The following is a 25,839-nucleotide window of genomic DNA, read 5'->3' as shown; positions in this document are numbered from 1 at the left end:
TTTTATATTCAGTGTGTAATCATCAGTACCAATACAAAATTAATAAATAAAAAAAATCTTAGAGAACTTTGCTATTTTTTTTAGGTCCTTGAGGATGCTATGTTTTGAATTTAAATAAATAAATGTGAAAATAATACACCTAACTATAACTGTCTATTCTGCTGTTTTACAAATGAAGCAAAATACAATTTTAAGTATTATAAATAATATAATTCGATTCCAATTTCCTCCAAGTTTGTACACTGCACCTACAGGTGTGCGTCACACTGCTGGAACTTGCTGGACACTTTTGCATCGAACCCAAAGTTAAATGCTTTTCTACGCGACGCAACAGTCCACATTGATTTGGTTGCTAGGTGATATATCATCATCACCACTGACGATCTTGAGGATCAGGATGATGACAGGAGTGCAGAACAAATACGGTGGTCTCCTCATGTCCCAACATTTCTTCCACTGCGTGCGCGCGCGCGCGTGTGTATTTGTGTGTGCCGTGGAGTGTGCGCCCAGTTGCTTTCCCCCTCAATGGATCAGATATCTTTAAACACTGAAACCGCATTGGTTTATTTTTCTTGTCTTTAAGGAATAGAAATGTCCTCTCTGTGCGTGCCGACTGTACGTGTATGTGTGCGTGCGTGCACGTGCGCGCGTGAAGATAGAAATGTTTTCCTGCTCATGCGAGAAGTGGTCTCAATTACTGCCTTACTCACAAGTGGAAACAGATGGCAGCAAATGATGGGAGACAAAGTTGCTCCGTTTTACCTTTACACACTCCCATTTGCACGATCCCGTCTCTGTAAGCACCTTCACTGGAGAAAAATGCACTCCCTACATGCGCACGAGCAGCGCACGCACGCACACACACACACACAAAGACACTTCTCTAGTCATCTTGACACAGCTCATCACTCATACTCCGCCAAACCTAAAAAACAGAACTTAGGTTGTGCTACCCTGGATATTTCAGTTCTCCAAAAAACAACCTTTGGAAGGAGATCTTCTTTGTCCATAAACCCATCTCGCAGTCGTGCTTTCGGGGAAAGCTGTGCTGCTTTTATTTCCCTCTCAGATATCCTCCACTTACCTCAAGTATTTCCTCTTTCAGTTTGCTTGTTTCATCTGTTGCAATTTTCAACATCCTCACTGTGATACACAACTCCGATTGTGTCTCGCTCCGTGCTTTCACTATAAAGTAATAAAATGACAAGTTGTTTCCAAGCACAGCAAAGTAATCTGAACGTACCATCTCTCTTTTACGTTCAGTGGGAGGAGATCAGCGTGATGGATGAGCGGAACACCCCGATGCGGACGTACCAGGTGTGTAATGTCATGCAGGCCAATCAGAACAACTGGCTGCGGACACGCCACATCAGTCGGGAAGGAGCGCAGCGGGTTTACATCGAGATCAAATTCACACTGCGCGACTGTAACAGTTTGCCGGGGGTCCCTGGAACATGTAAAGAGGTTTGTGTCAACACACACACACACACACACACACACACACACCCTCAAGCAACAATGTGTGTATTTTCACTCACTGGCTAAGACATAAGGAGAAGTGTTCACTAATCCAGGTTTAGATCGATATTTGAGAAAATTATTCCTTTTGCATATACAGAAAAAGACTTTACAAATTTACTATAAGATGACTCCATTAAATCAATGAGTCTCCTACAGTGTTGAATGTTAAATAATTTTTATCTACTGGTCTTTTATAGAGGACTTAAAAAGCTCCTGCAGAACACAGCAGTTTGACTTTGAAACTTGGAGGGATAAATAAAGATCATTGCCTTAAAAAAAATAAAAATATTGAAGTGTATTTTAAAGCCAGAGCATAGCAGGTAGACCTCGGCGGTCTAGCCGCTTCTGTTCTGTTGTAACTGGTGAGTGTGGTGAAATCCTCCCAGTATGCAAGTCACTGAGTTCATAGCAACCTCCTGCGGCATTTTGTTTGAAGAACAGTAAAAAGACTTATTTTTTTTGGAGGGGGAGGGACGGGGGATAGCACAGCAGAGCATTTGATTTGAAACAAATCAGAATTGGATTGTCTCTCTTAAGAGACTGTCTTAAAAAAAAAGTGAAAATGATGACTGTAGCATTTTTGCTGATAGTGAGTAAGGTTGTCAATGAAATAATGAATTTGATGAAAATGTTTGGTTAAAACATTCTGACATTTACTTAGTTGAGCAAATTTGCCTCTTAGCGTGACTTCAAATGCATCAACTAATTAGATAATTGAAGGAGTCTGACCTTTACGTAACATTTGTTCCGATAAGGCACTGTTGGTGTACATCCCTTTGGCAGATTACAGAGAAATAAAATAGCTCGCACAATCAAAAAAGCATCATACGGTATATGCTTACAAGACACATCATTAGGTACCTCTACGCAACTGCCTTTCTAAAGTCAGGTCTGATTTAAATAACAAAATTTTAATAATTGACTTATGATATAGTGCGTTTATTTTTGTCCTAGGGTTGAATTGCAAGGCAAGATATGTGTTTCTAATGGTATTTCATATTTATAAATTTGATTAAAAAGACATACTTAATATGTGGGTATTTAGTTGAGTGAGTGACTTGCAGTAAAAAAAAAATAAAAAAAATTTTAAAAAAGGAAAAAAGGGGCATTTTTCAATTCCCCCCCCCTCTCTTTTATCTTTCCAATTTCAAAGACTTAAGAAACAATGCTCCAGAGACTCTCTCTGGAGCTCCTTGTATACTTTTAATTCCTGATATATATTTTTCACAGGCCCCCATTCGCTCATATCTGTGATTTTACTGCTCCTCTCTATTCACTTCACTCCACTTTGTCCGTCTCGTGCACTCAGTCACTGACAAAACATTTCTAGAATGAGTAGTGGAGACAAGAAATGAGATTGCAGAGAGCAGCGTTTTCAATGCGACGCATGGCGTTTTCGACTAGTCATCGAGACAGATGGACCAATGTTAGAAGAAAGCTTGTTAAAATTTCACATTGAGTGGACTGGTGTGTGCCCAAGCGTTCTTTCAATGTACTACATGAGTAGAAGTTCATGTATTTTTGTTTTTTGTTTTTGTGTTGCAGACATTCAACATGTACTACTATGAGTCTAACAATGCCAACCTGTGGTTCATTAAAGAAAGTCAGTATGTCAAGATTGATACGATTGCTGCGGATGAAAGTTTTACTCAGGTAAGGGCGCTAGTACGCACACCCAAACGTAAAAAAAACAGAACTTTATTAAATATCTCAGTTTTGATTGACGGTGTATTTTTTTTACAGTGTTCCACCACCTAATACATTTTTCTGAGAACAAGTTTCTGTCTGTTGCTGAAATGTCCATAATATGGAAATATGCAGTTTTTAGCGTTGATTTTTTTTTTAGGTTTCTGAGAATTTGTTTGCTTACTGTTAGGGCACAACTGATTAATCGCCAGCTGATGTAATTGACCGATCATCATTTAAAATCATAAGAAAAATCTGCTTTTTGATCGCTTTTTGAGTGTTTTTTTTTCACGTTAGCACTACAACATAAGGAAATGATAATGACATTCAAACATCCCTTCCGTCATCCCAAAAATTGTCCAAAAACAAAAATAATCTGCCTATTTGGGCAAATTTCTCTTTGTTGAATCGTTAAACCAGGGGTGGGCAAACGTTTTGATTGGCGGGCCACAATGGGTTCTAAAATGTGACAGAGGGGCCGAACCAGGAGCAGGTGGATTGAGTGTTTCGGTTACCTCACCTCATCGGAGAAAAAAAATACATTTAATTTTAAATGAAAGTGAACATAAAGCATTACAACAATATATATGTCTTTGAAAAATCACAGCATTTAAAAAAATAAAACATTAACAAGGTTTATTAATTTAATTTTTTTCAAGTTCGGCGGGCCGGATTCAAAGGTTTGACGGGCCGCATGTGGCCCCCGGGCCGTAGTTTGCCCACACCTGCATTAAACACTAAGTATTGCAAAGGTGTCAGATATTCTTCATATAAGTCACAAAAAAAGAGCTATTTTATCCGTTATATATTTTTTAAATCAGTCATTCAATGATGATAATCGGTGATTGGAATTTTATTTGGCCAATTCTCAGAATTAGTATCAGTCTCAATCAGTCGCAATTGCTTTTTTGGAGTTCCGTACGTTTCCAATTTCTTTTTCATATCTTGTTATCTAATGGAATGCACAATATCGCCTCTCTAGGTGGATGTTGGCGACCGTGTGATGAAGCTAAACACGGAAGTGCGCGACATCAGCAACCTCAGTAAAAAAGGCTTCTACCTGGCCTTCCAGGACCTGGGCGCTTGCATCGCTCTGGTTTCGGTCAGAGTCTTCTACAAGAAGTGTCCACTCACTGTACTTAACTTGGCCCAATTCCCTGACACGATAACTGGGGGAGACACAGCCCTGGTGGAGGTCCACGGAGCGTGTGTGAATGCCTCCGAGGAGTTTGAGGTTCCAAAGATGTACTGCAGCGCAGACGGTGGCTGGCTGGTTCCTATCGGGAGGTGTGTGTGTAAACCGGGCTTCGAGGAGAACAAGGACATCTGCCAACGTGAGTGGACATGTGTGTCTGAAATGTGTATGTATTCTGGCGCATGCTGGTGTATTTTGGTAACGGGTACAATTAGTGTGCATATTTTGTGGGAGTCTCTTTGAAAAGCCTCGCTCGACAATGTTCGGGTGGATCTTGCCGAGAACTATGGGAGATGCTTTGAGGCATCTTCTTCTCTATTTAAGAGGTTGTGTGTGTTTGTCCAGCTTGAATATCTCATTTTCCCTGCTGAGCTGAGGAGTGCACAGTTTGAGAATGTGCTTGCTTGTGTTTGTGTTGAAAGAGGAAAAGGTATGCCTGAGGAAGGCGGTTATTGAGTCGTAAAACTCCACAGATGGCATGTGCAATGTGCGCTGTGTTTGTCTGTCTGCTTTGCCTGCATGTATTTGGGAGAATAAGCTCTATTAGATCGACGCCTTCCCACCGTGTCCCTGCAGGCTCACTTTCCTCCAGGAAAGAAAAAACAAAATCATAGATATTCATCCTCGCAAACTTGCAATCCGTGCGCATAATGCAATCTCAGTTGTTTTCTAGAAGCGGCCGCCAAGACACCCTGAAACCTTGGCAGTGGGGCTTTAGAGACAAGTGAATAAGTACAAGCTGTACACTGCAGCCTGCACACTGGTAATGTGCACAGATTGTGTCGGAACTCTGGCTGCATCTCAATCGCAGTTGAGCTGCGCGTCTGTCTGGTGCCTTTTTTTAAAAAATTTATTTTATGAGGGCTGATTTCAGGGATTTTACTTCCTACTTTGGGTTAGGCCAATTCCCTATGTTAAAATGTACACCCGATCGGCAGTCGTCTATTTATGACCCACACAGCATGTCTGTTCACGTGATGGCAAGGATTACATTTTATATATATATATATATATATATTAGTGATGTCTAGTGATGTTTATTTTTCCAAATTAATCAGGTCACCTGATTTTGAGTGCATGCTGATACGGAGTCCCGATGTGATTCTTCGGCAATGTATTCAGGAGAAAGAGTTAAATTATCTTTTTTTTTTTTTTTTTTTTTAAATGTGAACAAAACTATCCTAACTTGATATATTTTATTTGACGAGTGCCACAGTAGTTTAAACTAAGTAAAAAAAATATAAATATTTTTCTTTTTTTGTACATCAGTGGTGCAGCTTGTAATATTGCAAATAAAATACATTTATTTTAAATGAACATAAAATAAAAGAATAACAAAAACAATAAAAAAAAATAATATGATACACATTTTCAACACAACATTTGGGAATAATTTGTAAAAATAACGCACATGCGACTGATGAATCGAATGTTTTTTTTTTATTATTATTATTAAATTGACCTATTTTTGACATATGAGGTATTGACCTGACATCAGCGATCCACATGAACTGTAGCCACATTTATGCTGCTATCGTGCTATCATTGAGTGATTCAATAAAACTGTTCTCACAAATTTGAAAGCAGATAATAATATAGGGTGCTGGTAAAATGAAAAACAACTAGTTTAAACGTCTCACCCAACTTAAATTGACTGCAGTCACAATATTTTTGCCACTGTGGTGTCTCTAAAGACAAGAGCTATGTCACAAGACAGTTGACCTGAATGATCCCTGTGACCTCATCGGCTTACCCGCCATGTTTTCGTAGACTGCGGAGAATATAACAAGCAACATTTAAGCTCGATTTAACTGATTAAGAGTGCACTTGTGTGCACGTGTTGTCACTGCCATGAGGGGCGCTCCGATCGACTCAGGTCAAAGAGCAGGAATCACGTGACCTTTGTGTTGTGTAATGACTTATGGTGAGTAGATTACTGGTCGACAGGCTTCCATTGTTGGCCATAAATCCTTTTTGGTTGGAGTTCAAGTTAGAGCATATTTGCTTGTGTGGTGATTATTGTAGAAACAATCAACGGGTACTTGCCAAACATTTTCAATTCCCTTGTGATGATTAGAAGCATATCGGTGGCATGCTTAGCTTCACCACCTACTCAGTCTTAGCAAATGCATTTTGGGCAATTTAGGCTTTTTTTTTTTTTTTTTGCACATGCACTCAACAGCCAACACATTATGACCACCTGCACAATCTAATGAGATCCAATTCAAGAGACAGCAAAAAGGGAGGGGTGGTGGGCAAAAATAATAATGCTTGATTTTGTCTGTGTTTGTAGATCATGTCTTGTGAAGTGATTCAAAATAACATTTCTCAACTCCTCTTGCATCCTCAATTTTATTTGGATGAGCCAAGATGTTTTGTTTGTATGGTAGCAAGACAATATTCTTCAAAAGTTTCTCTTTCTTTGGTCCAAAATAGATCACTCAACTGGATGGTGAGTGCCATTTCAATTGTAATTTTAGTTTGCAAAAATCAACATATTACTACGACCACTCTGACAATGTCAATCATAAATAAGCATTGTTATTATTTGGTAACTGCCCCTTTAAGAAACCCTCTGATTTATGTATAGTGTTTAGTCTTTCTTCAATGATAGTTGAAAAATAAATATTTATATTCATGTTCAATAATTTTCATCTTATATTGTGTGATATTGGATGTAGTCAATCTTGTCCACTCGTTTATAGTGACATTGCAATTTATATTAAGATTTTTTCTAAATTGGAACTATATTGCTAAACAGTACACAGTGAGCTTGCTAATTAAATCATGTTGCTAAGTGAAGGTCCACCATGTGAGAAATATGTCCACCCTGTCAGAAAAGCCACATTTAGCTTTTTGCGAAAAAAAATCTTCGGTCTCCTTTCAGAATCCATATTTCTTACATTATATTCCACAACAAAATACTCAAATACACAAATGTGATTGATTGCAAAAGGCAATTGTCGATGAGCACGAACAAAAATCAAATTTCATTGTGTGTGCGTGGAAAGAGCTAAAAAGATATGAATATTTTTTTAGCGGGGGTGTAGCCTACTAATTTATAATGAGTACTGCATCCGCAGCCAAGGACATAAGAGGCCGCATCGAAATGCAAGCCAGTGCGTTACGCTTTAATGTGTCCCACAGAGAGGTGGCCAGGCTCTGCCGCATCCTCGTGCACCTGTATGTTGGCTCGAAACAAAGTGTTCCTGCCCTGACACATTCTAAAGGTCCTCCACTGGGAAAACACGCGCTGCTAATGCATTTAAATCACCCTCTCGCGCTTGCCTTCACACAAAGAGTTGGTGGGGGGGGGGAATGGACGAGCATTTGTGACTCTCATTGTGCAGGTGAACAAGTCTTGTAATGGCCACTTTGAATTCCTTCTCTCTTGTTCCTTGCTGCCATTTGGCTGCTCTGACGTTCATTGTTTTTCCGTGCTAATGTTCCGTGTGGATCTCCTCCTTTTTGCCCCCCTTGAGCTGCCTCATTTTGTCTCAGTGTTTGTCTCTGACTCCCATACGCTCCCCCTCCTTCCCCACATCTCTCTTTATGTCCCCGTCCCTTTCTCTCTTTCTCTCTCGGTGTGAGGCGCTAATGGAATCATTACTAGCCTTTCTGTGTTAGACAAACAGCAGACACCTCCAATTACTGCCCCCCCCCCAGCAATCCCCCCCTCCCCTTCTATGCTACGGCTAACTTTGCTTTGGTGTCTCTCTATAATAAGGTTTTTCTTTCCTCATTGTCCTCACACTTTATTACGATATTCTTTTCCCTCTTTCACCATGGCATCTTTTTGCATAAAATATACTAAAATTATTCTTTTGAGTAGAGTATTATATAAGAGAAACCCATTAATAATATTTGTTTCTTTCAATAAGCTGAATGTGGTCTATGAGACAAAAAAAACACATTGAAACACCACATAGTAGCAAAAAACATCTGTAGTATAACAACAAAATATACACAAAAATAAGGTTTAGAAGCCTGTGACATTTACGTTTCTTCAACGTGGCCCAGCTTACTGCATTTTCACTTACGTTGTGGTTTAGGCATGATGAGGGTGTACTCTTGAGTAGGCTGATCCAAATGTGGTTGTGCATTGTGATATGAGTGACCCAACACCTACAGTTGAAATAAATAAAACAAAAAAATTCACATTGTGCGTTTAAAACAACCACATAACGTTGCTATAAAATTGGCTAGCTTGATGCTTACACAAAACAGAGTAGGTCATAGACCGAGTAATGAATACAATATACGTGGTGGTGTTACAACACTTGGCAAGGCAATGGGTGTTTGAACACAAAGGATGCAGCAACACATGTCGGCAGACAATATAACAATACTCACGGTTTTGCGTGGAGGTTGAGGATGACCCAAATGCAGGGAAGCGAGGCAGGGGCCACTTAGGGTATTTAATTGAAGAAAACTAAAAGCCAAACAAGGAACTCGGATATACAAACAGATCAAAGTACAAAAAAACATGGATAAAGTCACAACATAACTCAGATGAAAACTGAAACATGCTGAGGAACAGGCGACAGACACTTGACAGGAGACATTGGCAATGAACTGACAAGACTAAAAGGAACCAGGGAACTAAATGCTTGCAAAACTGACGAGACAACAAGGAACACCTGGACAAGACACAAAGGGTCAGAGGGAGCTGATTAGTCAACAATAGGGAGTGGACGACAAGCACAGGTGGACAGAAGGACAGAATAAGCTTTAACAAAAGACACACCAAAGCAACACAAGTAACATCATGAAATACTAAACCAAAATCATCCGTGATATCCCAAAGGTACGGACTCTGAAATAGAGGGGGAGAGGAGAGAGAGTAGAGAGAGAAGCAACGCACCCCACTGTGTCAAGTCGCCAGTTGCAACTCTGAAATTCAGACTTTTGGAATTATGACCATGCAAGACTGCTTCTACTGTTCCTACTTCATATGTTTTTACTTTGAAATCCGGCTCCTTCACATCGTCAGACAGATACAGAGATACAGTAGATAGCTGGCTAGCTAGCTTACTGGCTAGCTAGCTTGCTAGATAGATAGATAGATAGATAGATAGATAGATAGATAGATAGATAGATAGATAGATAGATAGATATTGTGTAATCCTGTTATGTTTGCCACTGTTATATCACTGGCACGTGTGCCCCCTGTGAACTGAGGCGTGCGTGCTAAACAACGCTGCGGCTCCATCACATGAAATCATACTGATGCGCTTTGTCACTTCATGGGGACTTACACAATCTCTCCCTCACTCCTACTCAACCATCATTTGCACACTCCAGGAGGCCACCACCTCTTTCAAACAAGCTTGTTTGTCTCTCATACATTCTGTTCCCATCCACCATTACTCCCTCCATTCCTGCTTTGCACTCCTTCGCCCTGTCCTGCTTTCTCCCAGACGGCAGGGAGCACAGTAAAATCTCTTCTCAAACCTATTTAAGCCCAAGGGGTACACGTTGAAGGGCAGGAGTGTGCGTTTGCATGTGTGTTCCGTCCTCCTCTGTGTCTGACAGCGCCAATTACTGCCTCAGATGGAGAAAAGAGAGTGTAGAAGGACAGACACCTGTCACCTCAACACAAGTCCTCGCAAGACCTCCCCGCACTCTCTTTTCCTCAGCATGCCGCTGAGCTACAGTTTGGCATGGCACTTCTTTTTGCTGCATAAACCGTTCCATTTACCAGCTTTCTCCTCGTGCAATTGGCATATGTTTGGTGCTGTAATGATGTAACAACCTCATTTACAGAAAGACAGTAAAAGACGCAATACATTCAGATTGCATTTTGCTTTCTGAAAAACTGGACTAAAAACAAATATGTGAATGAGTGAGGAGATCATGCACTGCTGATTGCTGATATTCTGAAGCTGCAGCATCGTGTGGATCATCACAGAGATAGAGACTATTTCGGACATTATAAAATAGCACTCAGACCAAGAGCAGTGGGACCTCTGCCAAGGCTTAGACATTTGTCACCTGCAAAACATTTATAATCGAAGATATTAAGAGCATACGGGGGGAGAAAGTTCCATCCGGAGCCATAATTTCCTGTGAACTAAGAGAACAAAGTGTTATACGATACTATGTAAGCGCTTACAAATTACAATGCGATCTGATGACATTTGACAGAAATATAAGCATCTGCACATGTTAAATGGGATTTTCCATGTTAAATTGACTTTGCTGCCAAGTGCTGCTGCATATTCAGAATCTTAATTTGACATTAGACCTTCAGATCCTGCATGCAGAGGAAATTCTAACCTTAAAAATGATCTTTAGCCACAATATAAAAGGCCTCAGTGGATGTTTTTTTTGTGCTCCGGTTTGCAATCCACAAGGCTCATAAGAACACCGTGCTTGCGCTACTGTCTGAAAACATTTTACTACACGTTCAAGTAAAAACTCTAGAAGTAAACACACCAAACTCCCTAAATGGCGCCCTTCGTTCTCCAAACTATGTTCAAATGAGCAATTTAAACTAAATGAATCTTTTCAAATGAATTTGTTACGCACATCTATTTTTTTTTCATGTTCTGGAGAATTAATTTTGTCCTATCTGGGGCTCTAGCCCATTCTCTGCATATAATTAATAATACAAATAATTTAATTTAGCTTTAAACTGACTTATCAAAAGTTATCTTGCCACTAAACAGCGACCTTAAACAGTGGTGGACTCGCATCGAAGGTGGTATGCTGGCTCCGTCGAGTGGCATGCGAATGAATCCATTGAATTCAATGTTGTAGCTGTGCATAATGTTTTTTTTTAAATCCGTTACAGTACATGCTTTTTTTCCGCCGTACTGCAATAATGTGTAATTGCACATCCTCTCCAGTAGATGGCAGTGGCGCTCTCATTGCCCATTGTTCACAGCAAGTAATAACTTTACGGTGTAGGTTTGTTTTGCTTCAAAAATGCTGTTATTTTTAGTCGCGGCGGAGAGTAGGTGATGGGTTGGGGGCGCAAATTGTTTTCTTCGAATAGAAAATAATTGAGAAGCACTGCTATAAAGTGGGTGGCCAAAATATGAGGACAGACCACTTATTCTGTTCTTAATTATATTCATTAAGGACAATATCACTATCCAAGTTGTTTCTTGACTCTAAAACTTCCAAGGTTCTTCCTGGACACACGCGTCACCCGTCCAACTTATAGTTTCATTGAAAGTGACGGATAAACCACTGCTGTGAAAACAATCTTCTTGGCAGAGAAGCCGTCTGTTAAGGGCTGGCCATGTGCAAAAGTCAGGCAAACATCACTTTTACACACCGTAAAGTCCGTTTGGCTGTGGCTATGAGATCATAACTTTAGGGAGGCAATGCAAAGGTCTGCACAATGTCATTTACAGAAGACTTTCGGAAAAAAAAACAACCTGCACATGCTGTGAGGGGAATTTGGCTTTCCGTTTGTTCAGTGACGGGCTGCGATCAAAGGGATGCTTCTCAGCTGTTAGGACAATCAGACTTTGGCTACGACCACAGACCAGAAGGAAAAGAAAACTCTGTTTATCCACCTCGGCGAAAAAAACGACACGCTAAAGGTTAGAGGACATGGGATTCAGTACGGCTTTAATCAAGATAGGCCCTTAGATGCACAAGATGAAAGCCGGTGCACTTAAAAGGCCCGTGCGCATGCACGCGCGCACGCGCACGATACACGTCATATCTCATAGGAGGATTCCAGCCTCTGTTCTCAATAAAAGGTTGGAGCAAAGAACAAATGTAGAGAGAGGCTAATCTTCACACCTGTAAAAGAGATCGAGCTCATTTACAGGGAACAGCGTGTGTGTGTGCGTGCGTGTCAGTAAAGCTCAGTAGGGAACCTGCTTCACTTCATTGCCTCTCCCAAAGAACCCGAAGTCTGTCTCCATCCCACTAGCAGTGTGTGTGTGTGTTTTTTTGTTTTTTTGTTTGGTAAAGTGAGCAATTTTGTGTTCCCCGCATACAGACGTTTGAAGGTCAATGCCCCCGCCCCACACGTCCCCTTTCCATGTTCACACACATGCTGTTCTTTGGTTTGTGTGCTCCTCTCTTGACGGCAGCTCGGGGAGCTTGAGAGCATGAAGGTAAAAGGAGGGAGGAGGTGGGAACAAAAAGGATTTAAAGAGCAAGTCAGGAAGCTCTTTTAGGAATGCGCTAGACATAACATATGTGTGTGTTATTTTTCACAACTTTGGGCATTATGGCCTGAAGTTGTTAAAAGTGTAAGTAAAGCACAGTGTGCTAAATATTCTTTTCCATTCAAGGTATTTCCTCTTGTTGTGCAAAGCAGGAATATATTTTACATTTTCCAACGGTCGCCAGTCGTGTGGATTCTGCGTAGCGCTGCCCCCTCACGAGTGAGGATCCTACCTCCTTCAGCGTAAGGCCTGCGAGAAGGCTCACTGTAACCAACTCGTGATCTGATTGGCTATCGCAACGGTCTATCAACTCTAAGAAGGCCATTGACTTTGACAGAACAGGCGCCCGCACGATTGTATCTGAAGGCCTTGGAAGAATAGTGCGTGTGATTGGGATTATCAAATCTGCCTGGCAACGTGAGCTAGCTGAATTCTGATTGGATAAAAACTCTCAGCTAATAATACATGAGGATATAATATGACATCAATCTGATGAATGTGATCATGATTTCTTGATTATGTTAGGCCAGCAGAGAAGACCTTGAAGGCCTTGACCACCCTCTACTGTGTGGGCGTTTGCAGCATGCATGATGTCACTCACTTCTGCTAAAAAGGTAGTCCGAACCCAAACTAGCAACTGGAGCTTTCTAACAGCTGAAAAGTTCCCTGTTGGCAAGTAACACACATAGAGTAAGATCAGTTTTATTCTACCCTGGGACGCATTCAGCTCCACGTCAGGGGAGCAAACCTCAGAGCAACTTTGCCTTCGCAGATAGTCCAAAAGCGGCAACAAAAATGGGACGGTTGCAAAAAAAAAAGGCTACCTGTTAAGGTGCAAAATGGCTGTACCTTCCCAGGCAATCAGTCATACGCCGATAGTTCCAACATTTTCCGCTCAACAAAAATGGGACTGCAATATAACAAGCGCCGATATTCTCCTCCAATGAATGTCAAAAACAGTCCACAGGGCGTGTCAGACTGCCAACTGCTTTGAACTCTCCAATAGAACAGCGTTGCTGGTTCGGTAAAAAAAATAATGCAATACGTTCCATGTGTGGAGCCTCAATAGAGCAGGCGTTGGCGAACATTTTGATTGTCGGGCCACAATGGGTTCTAAAATTTGACACAGGGGACGGACCAGGAGCAGATGGATGGAATGTTTCGGTAACCTCACCTCATCTGAGAAAAAAATAAATAAATAATTTTAAATGAAAGTGAACAAAAAGCAATACAATAAAACATTAACAAGGTTTATTCATTTAATTTTTTTCAACTTCGGCGGGCCGGATTAAAACGCTTAATGGGCCGCATGAGGCCCCCGGGCTATAGTTTGCCCACACCTGCAATAGAGGATACAAGTTGCAGTTAGTCCATGTATAGCGTTGCTCAATGGTTTGGTGTTCATGGCGAAGAGTTGATAAATGTAATTTTTCCACGATGGTCCACTTCACGTTCTGGGTTTTTAATCCACTTTAAAGCTTGGTGACTTTTGAGGTGTATTCATGGGAATTGTATCCATTCAGCAAGAATAACATTAGCGATTTCCTCCCCTAATGTATTCCCACAAAGTTCGAGGCATAGAAATGTCCAGACTGTCTGCGAAATTAAGATTCATGTGCAACTAAAGACTTTAGCCAAAGCCTTGATTGATTAATTAATTGATAAGCACTATGTTCCAAAAATGGAACAAGAAAAGCCTAGTCATCTCTATCTTCTACCTGTCTGTATAACCCTCTCAACCTGCTTTATCTGTCTGACAACACTTTCCACAATACCACCCAAAATTGTGCTTTTATCTCCTTTTTTTTCTAAATGCCTCACCTCCATCCCACATTTCTCCCTCCTCGTTTCTCATTCCCCCTCCTTTGTGTTTGAACAAATGACACACATCGTTAGAAAGGCTTTGGCGCTCACGTTATTCTCGCCGCACAATAGTCGCCATCTACATAGCCTTGCGGCTTTGACGCAGACAATGTCCAATGACACAGTGCTTCAAAGCTCACAGCCTCTTTCACCACGGTGGATCACCTGCCGCACTCCAGCGTGGTTGTTGGTGGGACTAAAAGCAACGGGTCACGGTGTAACCCATCGGCATGAATGCGGCTCAGCTCGGCTCAGTGCGGCCGAGCTGTGAACAAACCCTGAGAGAAAACTGAGGAAAAGCAGGACAAGAACTGAGAAACCGTTAACACGTGTGTTTCCATCTCCCGGTGCCTTAATATAGCCGTATCCCCCACAGACGGGGGTGGGGGGGGGGGGCTATGGAGGCACAGAGGGGGAGACTCCTTTGGGTACAGTCGCCATTAATTGGCTGTGATTCATATGCTGCTGAGTTCCAGTTAGTTAAACAAGCGCGCATTTCTGCAGTGTTGAGTCAGTTTTAGGTTTGCTCCGTTTAAGATCTAAAAGCTTTTCAAGATGGCAGCGCATAAGAGCCAGCAGGTCTGGAGAGCAGGAAGCATCGACACAGGAAGGCAGCCATTGACCCTTTTTCCCCTTATTCCCCTCCCTCGCTTTCTACTTCATGGATGGCTTCCAGATGTACGATCAGTCTGTCAGAAAGATCGGGCCAGCGTTAACCAGCACCAAACATGACATGCAAATGTAGTGGCGGTCAAAGTCCAATTTGTCGAGGCTTTACTTGGTTGAGTAGCTCGCTCCGACCGACTCTTTACAACAAGCTGATTGGCGGAACAGATTGATGACCGGGATGTTAAGTCAGCACCCGGCAAACAATTGCAACGCATGTAAGACAGCACAAAGTCAGCAGTGGAAGGAAAGGATGAGAGTGCTGATAAGGGAGCCATTCCATTCGGCATATGAGGGTGCAAGCACCTTTTTCTTGACACAACGACTGGAGTATTATTCCGCAGCATTGAGACAAAGGCATTTTTGTGATGGAATTTTCTATTTCCTCAAATGATGAATACACCTGCGAGGTGCACTTATAATAGCTTATTGACTTTTGTGTCCCGAAATACATTTTGCAGAAAAGCAAACAGGAAAGCCGTTTATTATTCTTTTTTTTTTTTTCTTTTTTTTCCCTGCTGATGAAAAAAATCCTTCCAATTGGCTGCAAGTGAAATGCTGATACATGACCGGGCTGCACATTTATTTATTCCCATATAAATACAGAAATAAATTACATAGGACACGAACAGGCGGTTGCATTTTCATCATAAATTTTCTGTCAATACTGAGAGATAGAAATGAACAGTACAAGGAATACAAAGTGAGAACAATAACATTTGCAAATTACAATCTACACAAACCCATGGCATGAAAGGATGCTGTGGAAGAGCAACTCCCCAAATTGAATTTGTGCCTGTCAAACTGCGACCACTCCATCGACTGAGAATGAATACAAAAAACTTTACTTAAATTCTACAGTGAATGTTCATTTCTTTTTAGGCAACCCCCCCTTTTTTTAAATCAATTATTAAAGTCTTTCCAGCCGTCCTTTAAATTATTGCACAAAAGATTCAATATTTAAGAACTGTTAAGGCTGAGCAAATTGAATTTTGCTTGTCCCTAATAAGTGCTCACACATTTTTCTGTTGAGAAGTGACTCAGAAGTGATCCAACATAGGACTTTTTCCGATATGAACAGTGGATTGACTGATTTCGCTTTTACTTGCTTGCGAGCACAACTCTCAGTTAGTTAACCAACAAACCAAACAAAAATGTTTACATCCACTGTATTTAAAGCAAATACACAACTTTTCCGAAGAAATTGCTTAGCTTAATGCGAAAACACAATGCAAAACACCATCGCATAAGCAACACATGTAGACAGACAATAAGGCATATATTCTTTATCCTAAAAAATGAACATTACTATATATATATATATATATATATATATATATATATATATATATATATAATTAATGTATTTATTTATTTATTATTATTATTATTTTTTAATTTCTTTTTTGCACATTGACTGTACAAGTCCTTGACTCTCTCAACATTCTTACTATAAAGTGTACACAAAGCTCCTCTGAATCACTGCGTTTCTTAAGTTATAATCCTTCAAGGCTGCATAGTGGCTTGACAGACATTGAATCCGTTGTGTATACATGTCAGTTGTAAAACTCTCGTGTTCCTTGGTGCAAAAACGGACACAAAGGAGCCATCAATGATCCCCACTTGACATCCTGCGTGGTGCTAAATGAAAGCTTAGATGGCAAGCCCGTTTTAAGTGGAGCTGCTTCCCTTTTGCTGCCATCAATATGACGCGCTCTCCCACAGAAAAAGACGGCAAGAAGTTGGCCTTCCACTTGACAGGTGCGCACTTGTGCGTGTGTTTTCATGTATGTGTGTGTTTCCGAGAATCCGACATGGGGCTCACGTTTAAACCTCCGCCTGAGAGAATGAATTATTGAGTGTGATGAACTGAAAATAACCACAGTGAGGCGAGGACGTGCACAGCTCCTCCCATTCGCACTCAGCTGGCCGTGAGGGGCCTGATGACGCGGGCTTTTAGTGTACGTGCACCATGGGAGACAAGAAACACGTGTGTGTTGAACTCAATTCAATATCTTTGCACTGCACGTGCGCCTCGATGACGTTACGCGAGCTGTGCGTGTGCGTGTGAGGGTCTGTCCACTTCTATTCGAAATGGGAAAGGTGATGCTTTGGAAAAGGTACAGACGGAAGAATAAGCTATTCAGACTGCGAACCAAACTCCCACCAGACCTCTCCCGCAGGCCTGTCAAGTTCTCGCTCTCCCTCTTTCTTCCTTTCTTTGGTCGTCTCTCGCCTACGACCCCTCACTCACGGACACACACACACATGCGCACACCTGGCATGTATTTAATCTTTTTTTAGACTGCGGGATAATCACCTCGACTTGAAATTAGTGAGCCATCCGCTTGGATTACTGCCAGCAAGGCATGTGCACGAATGGGTGTGAGTTTGCTTTAATTGACGTGAAATGGAGCTTTGTGCGCGCGTGTACGTGTGCGTGCGTGTGTGTCCCTGTCAGCGAGAGGGTAAATATTTGTGCAGGAGCTCTGGAGAAGGTCAGGGTCAACATATGACAGACAGTCCACTGGGAAATAAGTCACACGCACGCGCGCACACACACACACACACCCACCCACACACACGCACACACACGGACGCACGCGCAGCCAATCGAATGGGCGGCAAAGGGAGAACATAAAAACAAAATAGACAGGAGGGCAAACAGAGACACGGTGAGGAGAAAAACAGTAGCAGCATCAAAGATGAAAGACAGAAATGGACAGATGAAGGAGGACGAGGACGCGCTTCATGCCGCGGTTCCCCTCCACCGCCCTCGGTAATTGGACGGCTGCATTGAGGACACACACGGTGTGCTCATGTGCTTCGTGCGCTTGGACATCATGAAGCGTTTCATATCCGGTGTGAGCGCCCAAGTTGGAGAAGTCATATGAAGCCATAAACACTGAGTGGGTGTGCGTGATGAGGTGTCACTCAAAAGGTTCCGTATGAACACTACACACACAAACCACTTGTGGGTTCACTTAATTGATGCCATACTGCATCTCTGCTTTACACAATATCCCGCCACCCTTTTCTGTGAATGGATGGGAATTGTAAACTACAAAGGATGCAGTTACAATATACAGACTTGAATATAAATGACATAATTACAACGTATATGTTTTTTCTCCCACATCTGGGGTGATATTCTTTTACCCACATCAAGCTTAAAATCCAAACATACCAAAGGAACCTACGTTCATTTTATCCGTATGCCATGTATTCATTTACTGTAGATACACCACAGAAGTATATTTGATCTTTTCTCAACAAGCGGTAGGCACCGTATCGAAATGGAACTGCTTTGTGGGATACTTTTTTTTCCAGCCGAGATCCACTTTCTGATGGGGATTTTGTACTCAACCTGAACTTTAAACCAAACTTAAAGCTTCACTTTATGCAGCTTCAGTGCTTCGAGTTTTTTCATTTCATTTTAACTTTTGCTTTGCACAATAACATCAACAAGGACGCTTTGCTAAAATGCATTGCGGGATTCTAGTCAAGGTAAGCCGAATTTTAGGATGAACAAAAAAATAAAACTGCTTCTGCCAGGCTTGTAGATCACGTTCCTCTCACAGGCTGCGGCTTGGTATTTATTCTTCACTTTTGCATTTTTATAGTTTAATTGGTTGTGTAAAAAGCATTTATAAGGTTGATGTTGGAGATAGTCGCTACAACATAATAGATGCGTAAATTCCCCGAAAAATAAATACATTTAAATAAAAATAAATAAATAAATACATAAATAAATAATAGGGTGGCATGATGGACGACTGGTTTGCAGGATGGCCTCACAGTGCAAAGGTCGTGGCTTCGATTCCGGCTCCGGGCTTCCTGTGTGAGGTTTGCATGTTCTCCCTGTCCCTGAGTGGGTTTTCTCCGGGTACTCCGGTTTCCTCCCACATTCCAAAAACATGCATGGCAGGTGTGATTGTGAGCGCGGATGGTTGTCCGCCTTTGTGTGCCCTGCAATTGGCTGGCAACCAGTTCCGGGTGTCCCCCGCCAACTGCCCGGAGATAGCTGGGATAGGCTCCATGCAGCACTACCTGCGACCCCAGTGAGGAGAAGCGCTGCAGAGAATGGATGGATGGATAATTATAATACAAAATGTCAACATCTACTTTTCACTTTTCACCAAAAACTGCAAAAACTAGGGATTACCGTACTTGCGGGAAACCATGAATTATTTTCTTGGAGACAAGTTTATTGTACCATCTAATGTCTGCCATCTCATGGAAGAGCATTCAATTGACACCCTACCACTATAAGTCACTGGCATAAATAGATGAACACAGCAACGGTATTTGTAGTAAATAAAAACATTCCTGCCAAATAAAGTAAAGGATCATTTTATCGCCGACCCAAGCTAATACGGGTGTTGCGCAACTTTCCAAAAATGTGGCTCAATTCTGAATTAGACTACCTTGCCCCACAGGAGATGACGCAACTTATGGAAAACCTTCCCAAGAGAAGTTTAAAGATAAAAAAATCCCTTCAGGACCAGAAATCTAATTGATCAAGGGATCCCGCATTTGTGTGTGCATTTTACAAGACATTATGCTGTTAAAAATAGCTTTGAGCGCTAGTCTCAGCAGAGCACTTGACATCTCTATTCCCCACACAAACACACTGTCTGTCATACACGCAGTACATTCCTCTGCAGTTTTCTGCCAGCTGACAGTTCCACATTTTATCATCTGCAAATCGCTGAGGAACGCAAGCGATAACTACTAGCGACCACCGCAAACGTATTTGTTAAACTCCATGTTAGGTGTTGTTAATGAGGCCCCTAAGTTTGTTTAGCATGAAGACATCTCAATTCAAGTGTAAACATGTTTCACGGCAATATGCACTTGAGCGCAAACAGGCGCAGAGACGCGACCCTAGTGGCCGTAAAGGATGTCACGTTGAATCTCATCACATTTCTCCTGATGTATCAATTTTTAAGTAGCTGGCCTCAACTAACGCCTGGATAGCGTACACACACGCGCGCACGCGTACTGGCTCGCGCGCACACGCACTGCTACGTTGCTTCGGGATGCTGTGGCACTCAAGGGGTACGAGGAGGGTTCCTGCGAGAAAGCCCGTTGCCATGGTGACCATTGTGGAGCTCATCTCTTGTGGGCCACCAGGCTTTATACAACGTCCCTCTCAAAAGAATATACACACAAACGCATTTGGTTGCATACTCAGTACACCTCGTGCCCACCCAAAAACACCACCCGCCCACACACACACACACACCCCCACACACACTTTTCTTCCTTTTCAGTGCTTTGTGCAAACCTGATGGCGAGCCAATGTTTGCCTTGAACTGATTGTCTTTGAGGGCCAGGAAAGGAGCAATTAACAGTCCAACTAGCGCCAGAGTCTGGACTAGACAAGGGAGCACACATTCTCAGCAACCACCTGTTTGGATGTAATTAGAAAGTATTGACCGTGAGGTATTGGGTTTGTACCTTTGTGTGTTTCAACATTTGCTTATAAATCTGCAAAAGGACCTTAAACAACTCTTTTCCTAGTTCGCGGGATGCGTACAACTGCTGTTATTTGCACAAACAAACTTGATCATAATGCCAGCACTGTGTAATCATACTGTACTAAAGTGTAAAACGTGCCAAGTATATTGTGGTGGATCACAATATATTGGGTACTGTGGTATTTTTCCACAATGAACCCCTCAAAAATTATTTGAAGGCATGCAGATTAAATTCAATACCAGTGTTTTTTTTTTTTAAGACCGCAACATTTATGTTTGAATAAACTGCAACAATGCTTTCCAATCCTGTTCATTTGTTATTCATTTGTGGATATTAAATTGTTAATGTCTGTTCCCCAATAAGCTTTTATAATAACGCTAAACACTTTCATTTAAGGTCGGGCTTGTGGTTTTCATAAAAGACAGAATAAATATGAATAACGGTGAAGGATATTGAAAAGACAATAATTAAAACGATCCAGTTCCCCATCCAGACTCAAGTTGAACTAATAAACACAACTGTGAAGTGACTTGCAGCGAAAGCACGTGATAGGAAGTTAATAACCTTTAGAGTCATTCATCAAGCAAAAGCAATATTAACTTGAGAGCAACGGAACACGCAAAAACTGACATTTCATCACCTTTTTTCGGCTAATATGGCTTCAGCGTTAACAACATTCTGCTGCTTTTAAGCACCTCCAGATGTCCCCTGACGCAGATCGGCTTGATAGTTTCAAAGAAATTGTGTTTCTGGAGCTTTGACAAATGCACTCTGGTTTCATTTTGGTTCAGGTCACAATTTTGCAACAGAAAAATATGTCTCTTTTGCTGCTTATTGTTCCACTTCCTAGATAGAAAGTCATTTACACCGAAGTACAACTTCAAGTTTTTTTGGGATGTGGGTCAAAATACCTGCAAAAAAAGAAAAATACAAAACGCAAGCATAAGGAGAACATGCAAACCCCAGACAAGAAGGCCAGATTCAAACTACCAACCTCAGAACTATAAGGCAGCTGTACTCAACACTCAACAGTTTTTACAACATTCCCCTATAAGTAAATTTAACATTGAGGAAGAACACAATTAAAAATAGTTCTTATTTTTCCAAGTGCTCACAGCCTCGCGTGGATCCAGAAGAGACAGACGGGCTGTTCCCGCCTCAATCAGAGCGTGTGTGTCCTGAGTAGCTCTACTACATCATATCTAAGAGCTATCGATTGGCAGAGTCTCTCTGGTGACCAGATAAATATTTAATAAGACACTGGATCTGAGGCCATTCTTTGTCATTAGAAGAAACATGCTCACGCCGCCGCATCCGCACCCGGCCGCTGATCTCACAAAAAAAAAAAAATCATTGGGCATTTACTGGCACAATAGCTTGTCACATGGGTGATCCCCTAATTAGCCGCAAAATAGTACAGTACAATTCAGCTAGCAACAGGAACATTTGTAATAGTCAGATATGATCTGACGTCTTTTAGTAAGTACCATATTTTCCGGACTATCAGGCGCACCTGTAAATAAGCAGCAGCAACAATTATAAAATAAATAAATAAATAAAATAAAAATAATATTAAATAAATAAATAAATAAATAAATAAATAAATAAATAAAACGATATACAAGCAGCACCAAACTATAAGCCGCTGTTTTTTTATGTTGAAAAAAATTACTTGTTTGCTGCATATACCGCTCAATTTTGTACTGTGAATGCACATAAAGATACATAAACAGATTGTTAAAACAGTGCCTTTTAACATGGCCGCAACTTTGCGAATTAAAACATAACAGACCCAAGAGAAAAAAAAAATCAAGATTTATTTTGCATATTTTTTTAACTATAGAGCGCCCCTAGTGGTGAAAGAAAAATCCACAGAAAAGCTGCACTGTTGTATTAGCTGCATGGTTCAAAATCTTGGAAAAAAGTCAGGAAAATACAATATGTAGCCAGGAGTATTATGACATTTTCTGTTGGTAGCAGTAATGCAACTTGTCTGTCAACAGCATTTGAAATTGAAACGAAGGAGAAGGACTTTCCCATCATGCCTCACTGCATTTCTAAACAGTGAGGGCCTGAATTGTCGCGTTTTATGATTTATCATTAATGTTATTGCAAATGCAAATTTGGAGTTCTCATCGTCCCCCAGCATAGTTCCTGGATGCTAACTTCCCGTCTCTCGTGTGACTCTTTCGTTTGCAAAGTTGTGTTTGTGCGACTGTCTTTTCTTAACTGTGGCAAGACATTAATCATAAGGGAACCCCGTCAGGTAGCGAGTATCCCATGAGGGAAAAGAGGGCGGCAGAAGAAAGAAGAGGCGCAATGTAAGAGACATAAAGTGGGATGAGGTACAGCAGCGAGGCAAAAAAAAAAAAAAAAAAAAGAGTGGATGAGCAAAGAGCTACTCCACGAGGCCAAGTTTCTTTACACAGGCTTTGATCAGGCAGTGTTGGGATGCCAGGCCTGGCAAGAGCAAGGACGCTCCGGATAAGACGCCCCTGGAGAATAGTCGCTAGCCCACCCTACTTCTGCACCTCAGCCAAAGGAGACACACACGCACACACACCATAACACATGGGCACCTATTATCTTGGAAGATGACAACAAGGAGGAAAGAGGCCAGAAAGTCCTCACTTCCCGTCCTTCCCTCCCCTTACCTTGTCTTTACTTTTGCTTTCTCTCTTTTTTTTTTTTTTGAAACCAAACAGCACGTCTCCTGTTCCAGCATTCTCTCGGGTCTTTGGGGGATTGCGCTGGTGGACCTTGCTCCCAATATGATGAATGTTTTGCCTAAAAATACATTCCGCTCATGAGCGAGCACAGCATCCAGGTGGAAGAGCTTACCTCCACTTTGAGAAATCACACTGCTTTTAGGCCACATTTCCATCTGTCTCTCTGCAGGTTAACTACCACTGCCTTGCATATATGTCGGGTGTATGAGTGCGCAAGCGTGTGTGTGTGGGACGCGCATTAGTGTGATAATTTACAGCTTTCCTGGGATGAGTGGATTGTACCTTGATTAAATCCATGACCTTCACCACCGGCACAAGCAATCAGCAGGCAGACAGACGCAGTTACACTCGAACACACACACACACACACACACACATTAGCAGCATACTTAACACACAAGTGTCAGACACACCTATGTGCAAACAGTGCCAGGTGGATTCTATCGCATCGTTGTTCCAAGTTATTCTGCATACAAATGTGCATAAGCACACTCGTGAAGGGTGTGACTCCGATACCCTCATTTTCATTTCACGGGATTTGGTGGACCGTATTTCTATTTACCACATGGAAGTGTAGGCTTAGAAGGATATGAATAAGACTCCTATGAATGTATTAAAACAAAACAATTGGTAGGCTTGACACAATCAGGATTTTGACGCCTTTTATCCATCAATAACTTAAAAATAAAAATTTTAAAAAAAGGAAAGAAATGTGATAACCAAAAAGATCTGATCAGAAGATGGACCAATTTACATTTTGGCCCATGAGTAGTAAAATTCATGTATAATTGACATCCATTTTGGAATTCATTCGGAATAAATAGTAACAATTAAAAATAAATAAATATATGCCGATCTGATCCAACCGATCAGACCAATTTATATTTAGACTACCAAAGAGGAATCTCTATTCTATTGCTTTGAATCCAAAGTATTCCACGATGCGCACGCACAAAATGACCAAAATGCAGCCAGAGCAAAGCAATAGTCACGTTATGTTAGCGCCAGAGCCGCTGTGGCTGTGTATTTGTGCCTCCCCGGTAGCCTGAAGAGCCAACGCTTATCCAAGAGGAGTGACAGTTGAGATGGTGTTCGGCTGTGTTTTGTACAGTACGACCCCGCGGTCTTCCCGCCTGATGCAAAAAGATCTCACGTGGACCGAATGTCACAATGCATTAAATCAGACTCTTGTTTTCGTGTCCGTTGCCATGGGTGCTGCACGACACATCGTATGATTCATCAGTTTCTCGAGTGCATTTGCCGCACTACAACTCCAGTAGTTTTTGTACTCTTGTTTTTTGTATTTTTGCAGAGTTTGGATCCTTTTTCAGCGCGTTGCAAGGAATAAATAATATTCGGCCATTCAAGTGGGTTCTCCCAGCCAACTAAGACTTACAAAATAATGATTACAATTTTTTTATTAGTCTGACATTAAATGACAATTTCATTTTATTTAATTACTTGAGATCATTTGATTACAATTTTGATTGATTTGATTCATGTATTTATAATTCATATATGTTCACCATACTTTCCGGACTATAAGGCACACCTGTACATAAGCCGCAGCAACTCTTTTTGGAAATAAAATAAAATAAATAAATAAAAAAAAATAATAAAAAAATGCCTTTTAACACGGCAACAACTTTGCTATTTAAAACAGAACAGACCCACGGGGAAAAAAAAAAAAGATTATTTTTTTTAGCGTATTTTCTGAACTATAGAGCGCCCCTACTGGCGAAAGAAAAAAACACACAGAAAAGTCGCACCGTTGTATTAGCCGCACGGTTCAAAATCTAGCAAAAAAGTAGCTGTTCATAGTCGGGAAAATACGGTACTCATATTTTTAATCAACAGCATTGTCTTTGTGATTGACGTCTAATGATGGTCATCTGGGCCTTTTACGGGTCCCTTGACTTCTCCATTAACCTTGTGTTTGTATCTTTCTCCCCGACCCAGCGTGCCGACCTGGAACCTACAAGGCCTCGGCAACAGACGCTTACTGCAACAAATGTCCTCCTCACAGCTCGTCCCCGCAGGAGCAAGCCACCGAATGCATTTGTGAAAAGGGCTTTTACCGTGCCGACAGCGATCCACGCTCGATGGCGTGCACACGTGAGTGAATCTTATGCAGAAATAAACACTCGCATTCACACACACGTACAGATGAAAGTTAATTTCATAGCATGCTGCACCAAACTACAGTTTTAAGTTACGACTATTGGATTACGTTAAATTTAATTAGTTTGTAATGTGTTCTTGTAAGGATTTACAGTGCGTGACAGCTTTCCAATTTTATGTTTCGAAAGAACCCATGCGTGCCGTTTCCCTTTTCCTTCGGCTTTGGCTGTTCAACACACCTGACACACACATGAAACACACACGCATCCACGCGTGTTTAGCTGAGTGCTTGTAGGTCACTGTGCCGTGAGAACACATGAGGCTGATACTCTTATCACAAGCACGTCGGAAATTTCTTGACCTTTTCATCTCACACACGCACACAAACTGCCAAAGGGATTTAACTCTGTCCGAGGAGCAGGGGAGGGGAGAATGAGGA

At 41.5% G+C, this 25,839-nt stretch overlaps 1 protein-coding gene across 1 annotated transcript in view; it reads left to right on the top strand.

The window, feature by feature from the left end:
* Positions 1-25,839, top strand: part of LOC148325943 (ephrin type-A receptor 3-like) — a 90,080-nt gene that overhangs the window by 21,688 nt on the left and 42,553 nt on the right. Inside the window, exons 3-6 of the mRNA XM_088310268.1 lie at positions 1,264-1,464; positions 3,067-3,174; positions 4,190-4,541; positions 25,239-25,394. Of these exons, the coding sequence (XP_088166394.1) occupies positions 1,264-1,464; positions 3,067-3,174; positions 4,190-4,541; positions 25,239-25,394 (817 nt within the window). The remainder of the gene's footprint in view (positions 1-1,263; positions 1,465-3,066; positions 3,175-4,189; positions 4,542-25,238; positions 25,395-25,839) is intronic.

The sequence above is a fragment of the Idiotropiscis lumnitzeri genome, chromosome 12 (genome assembly GCF_059441095.1).
Source record: "Idiotropiscis lumnitzeri isolate Australia: NSW breed Sydney's pygmy pipehorse chromosome 12, RoL_Ilum_1.0, whole genome shotgun sequence".
Taxonomy (NCBI): Eukaryota; Metazoa; Chordata; class Actinopteri; order Syngnathiformes; family Syngnathidae; genus Idiotropiscis; species Idiotropiscis lumnitzeri.
The sequence above is the reverse complement of the archived record's forward strand: the minus strand, read 5'-3'. Positions and strand labels throughout refer to the sequence as shown.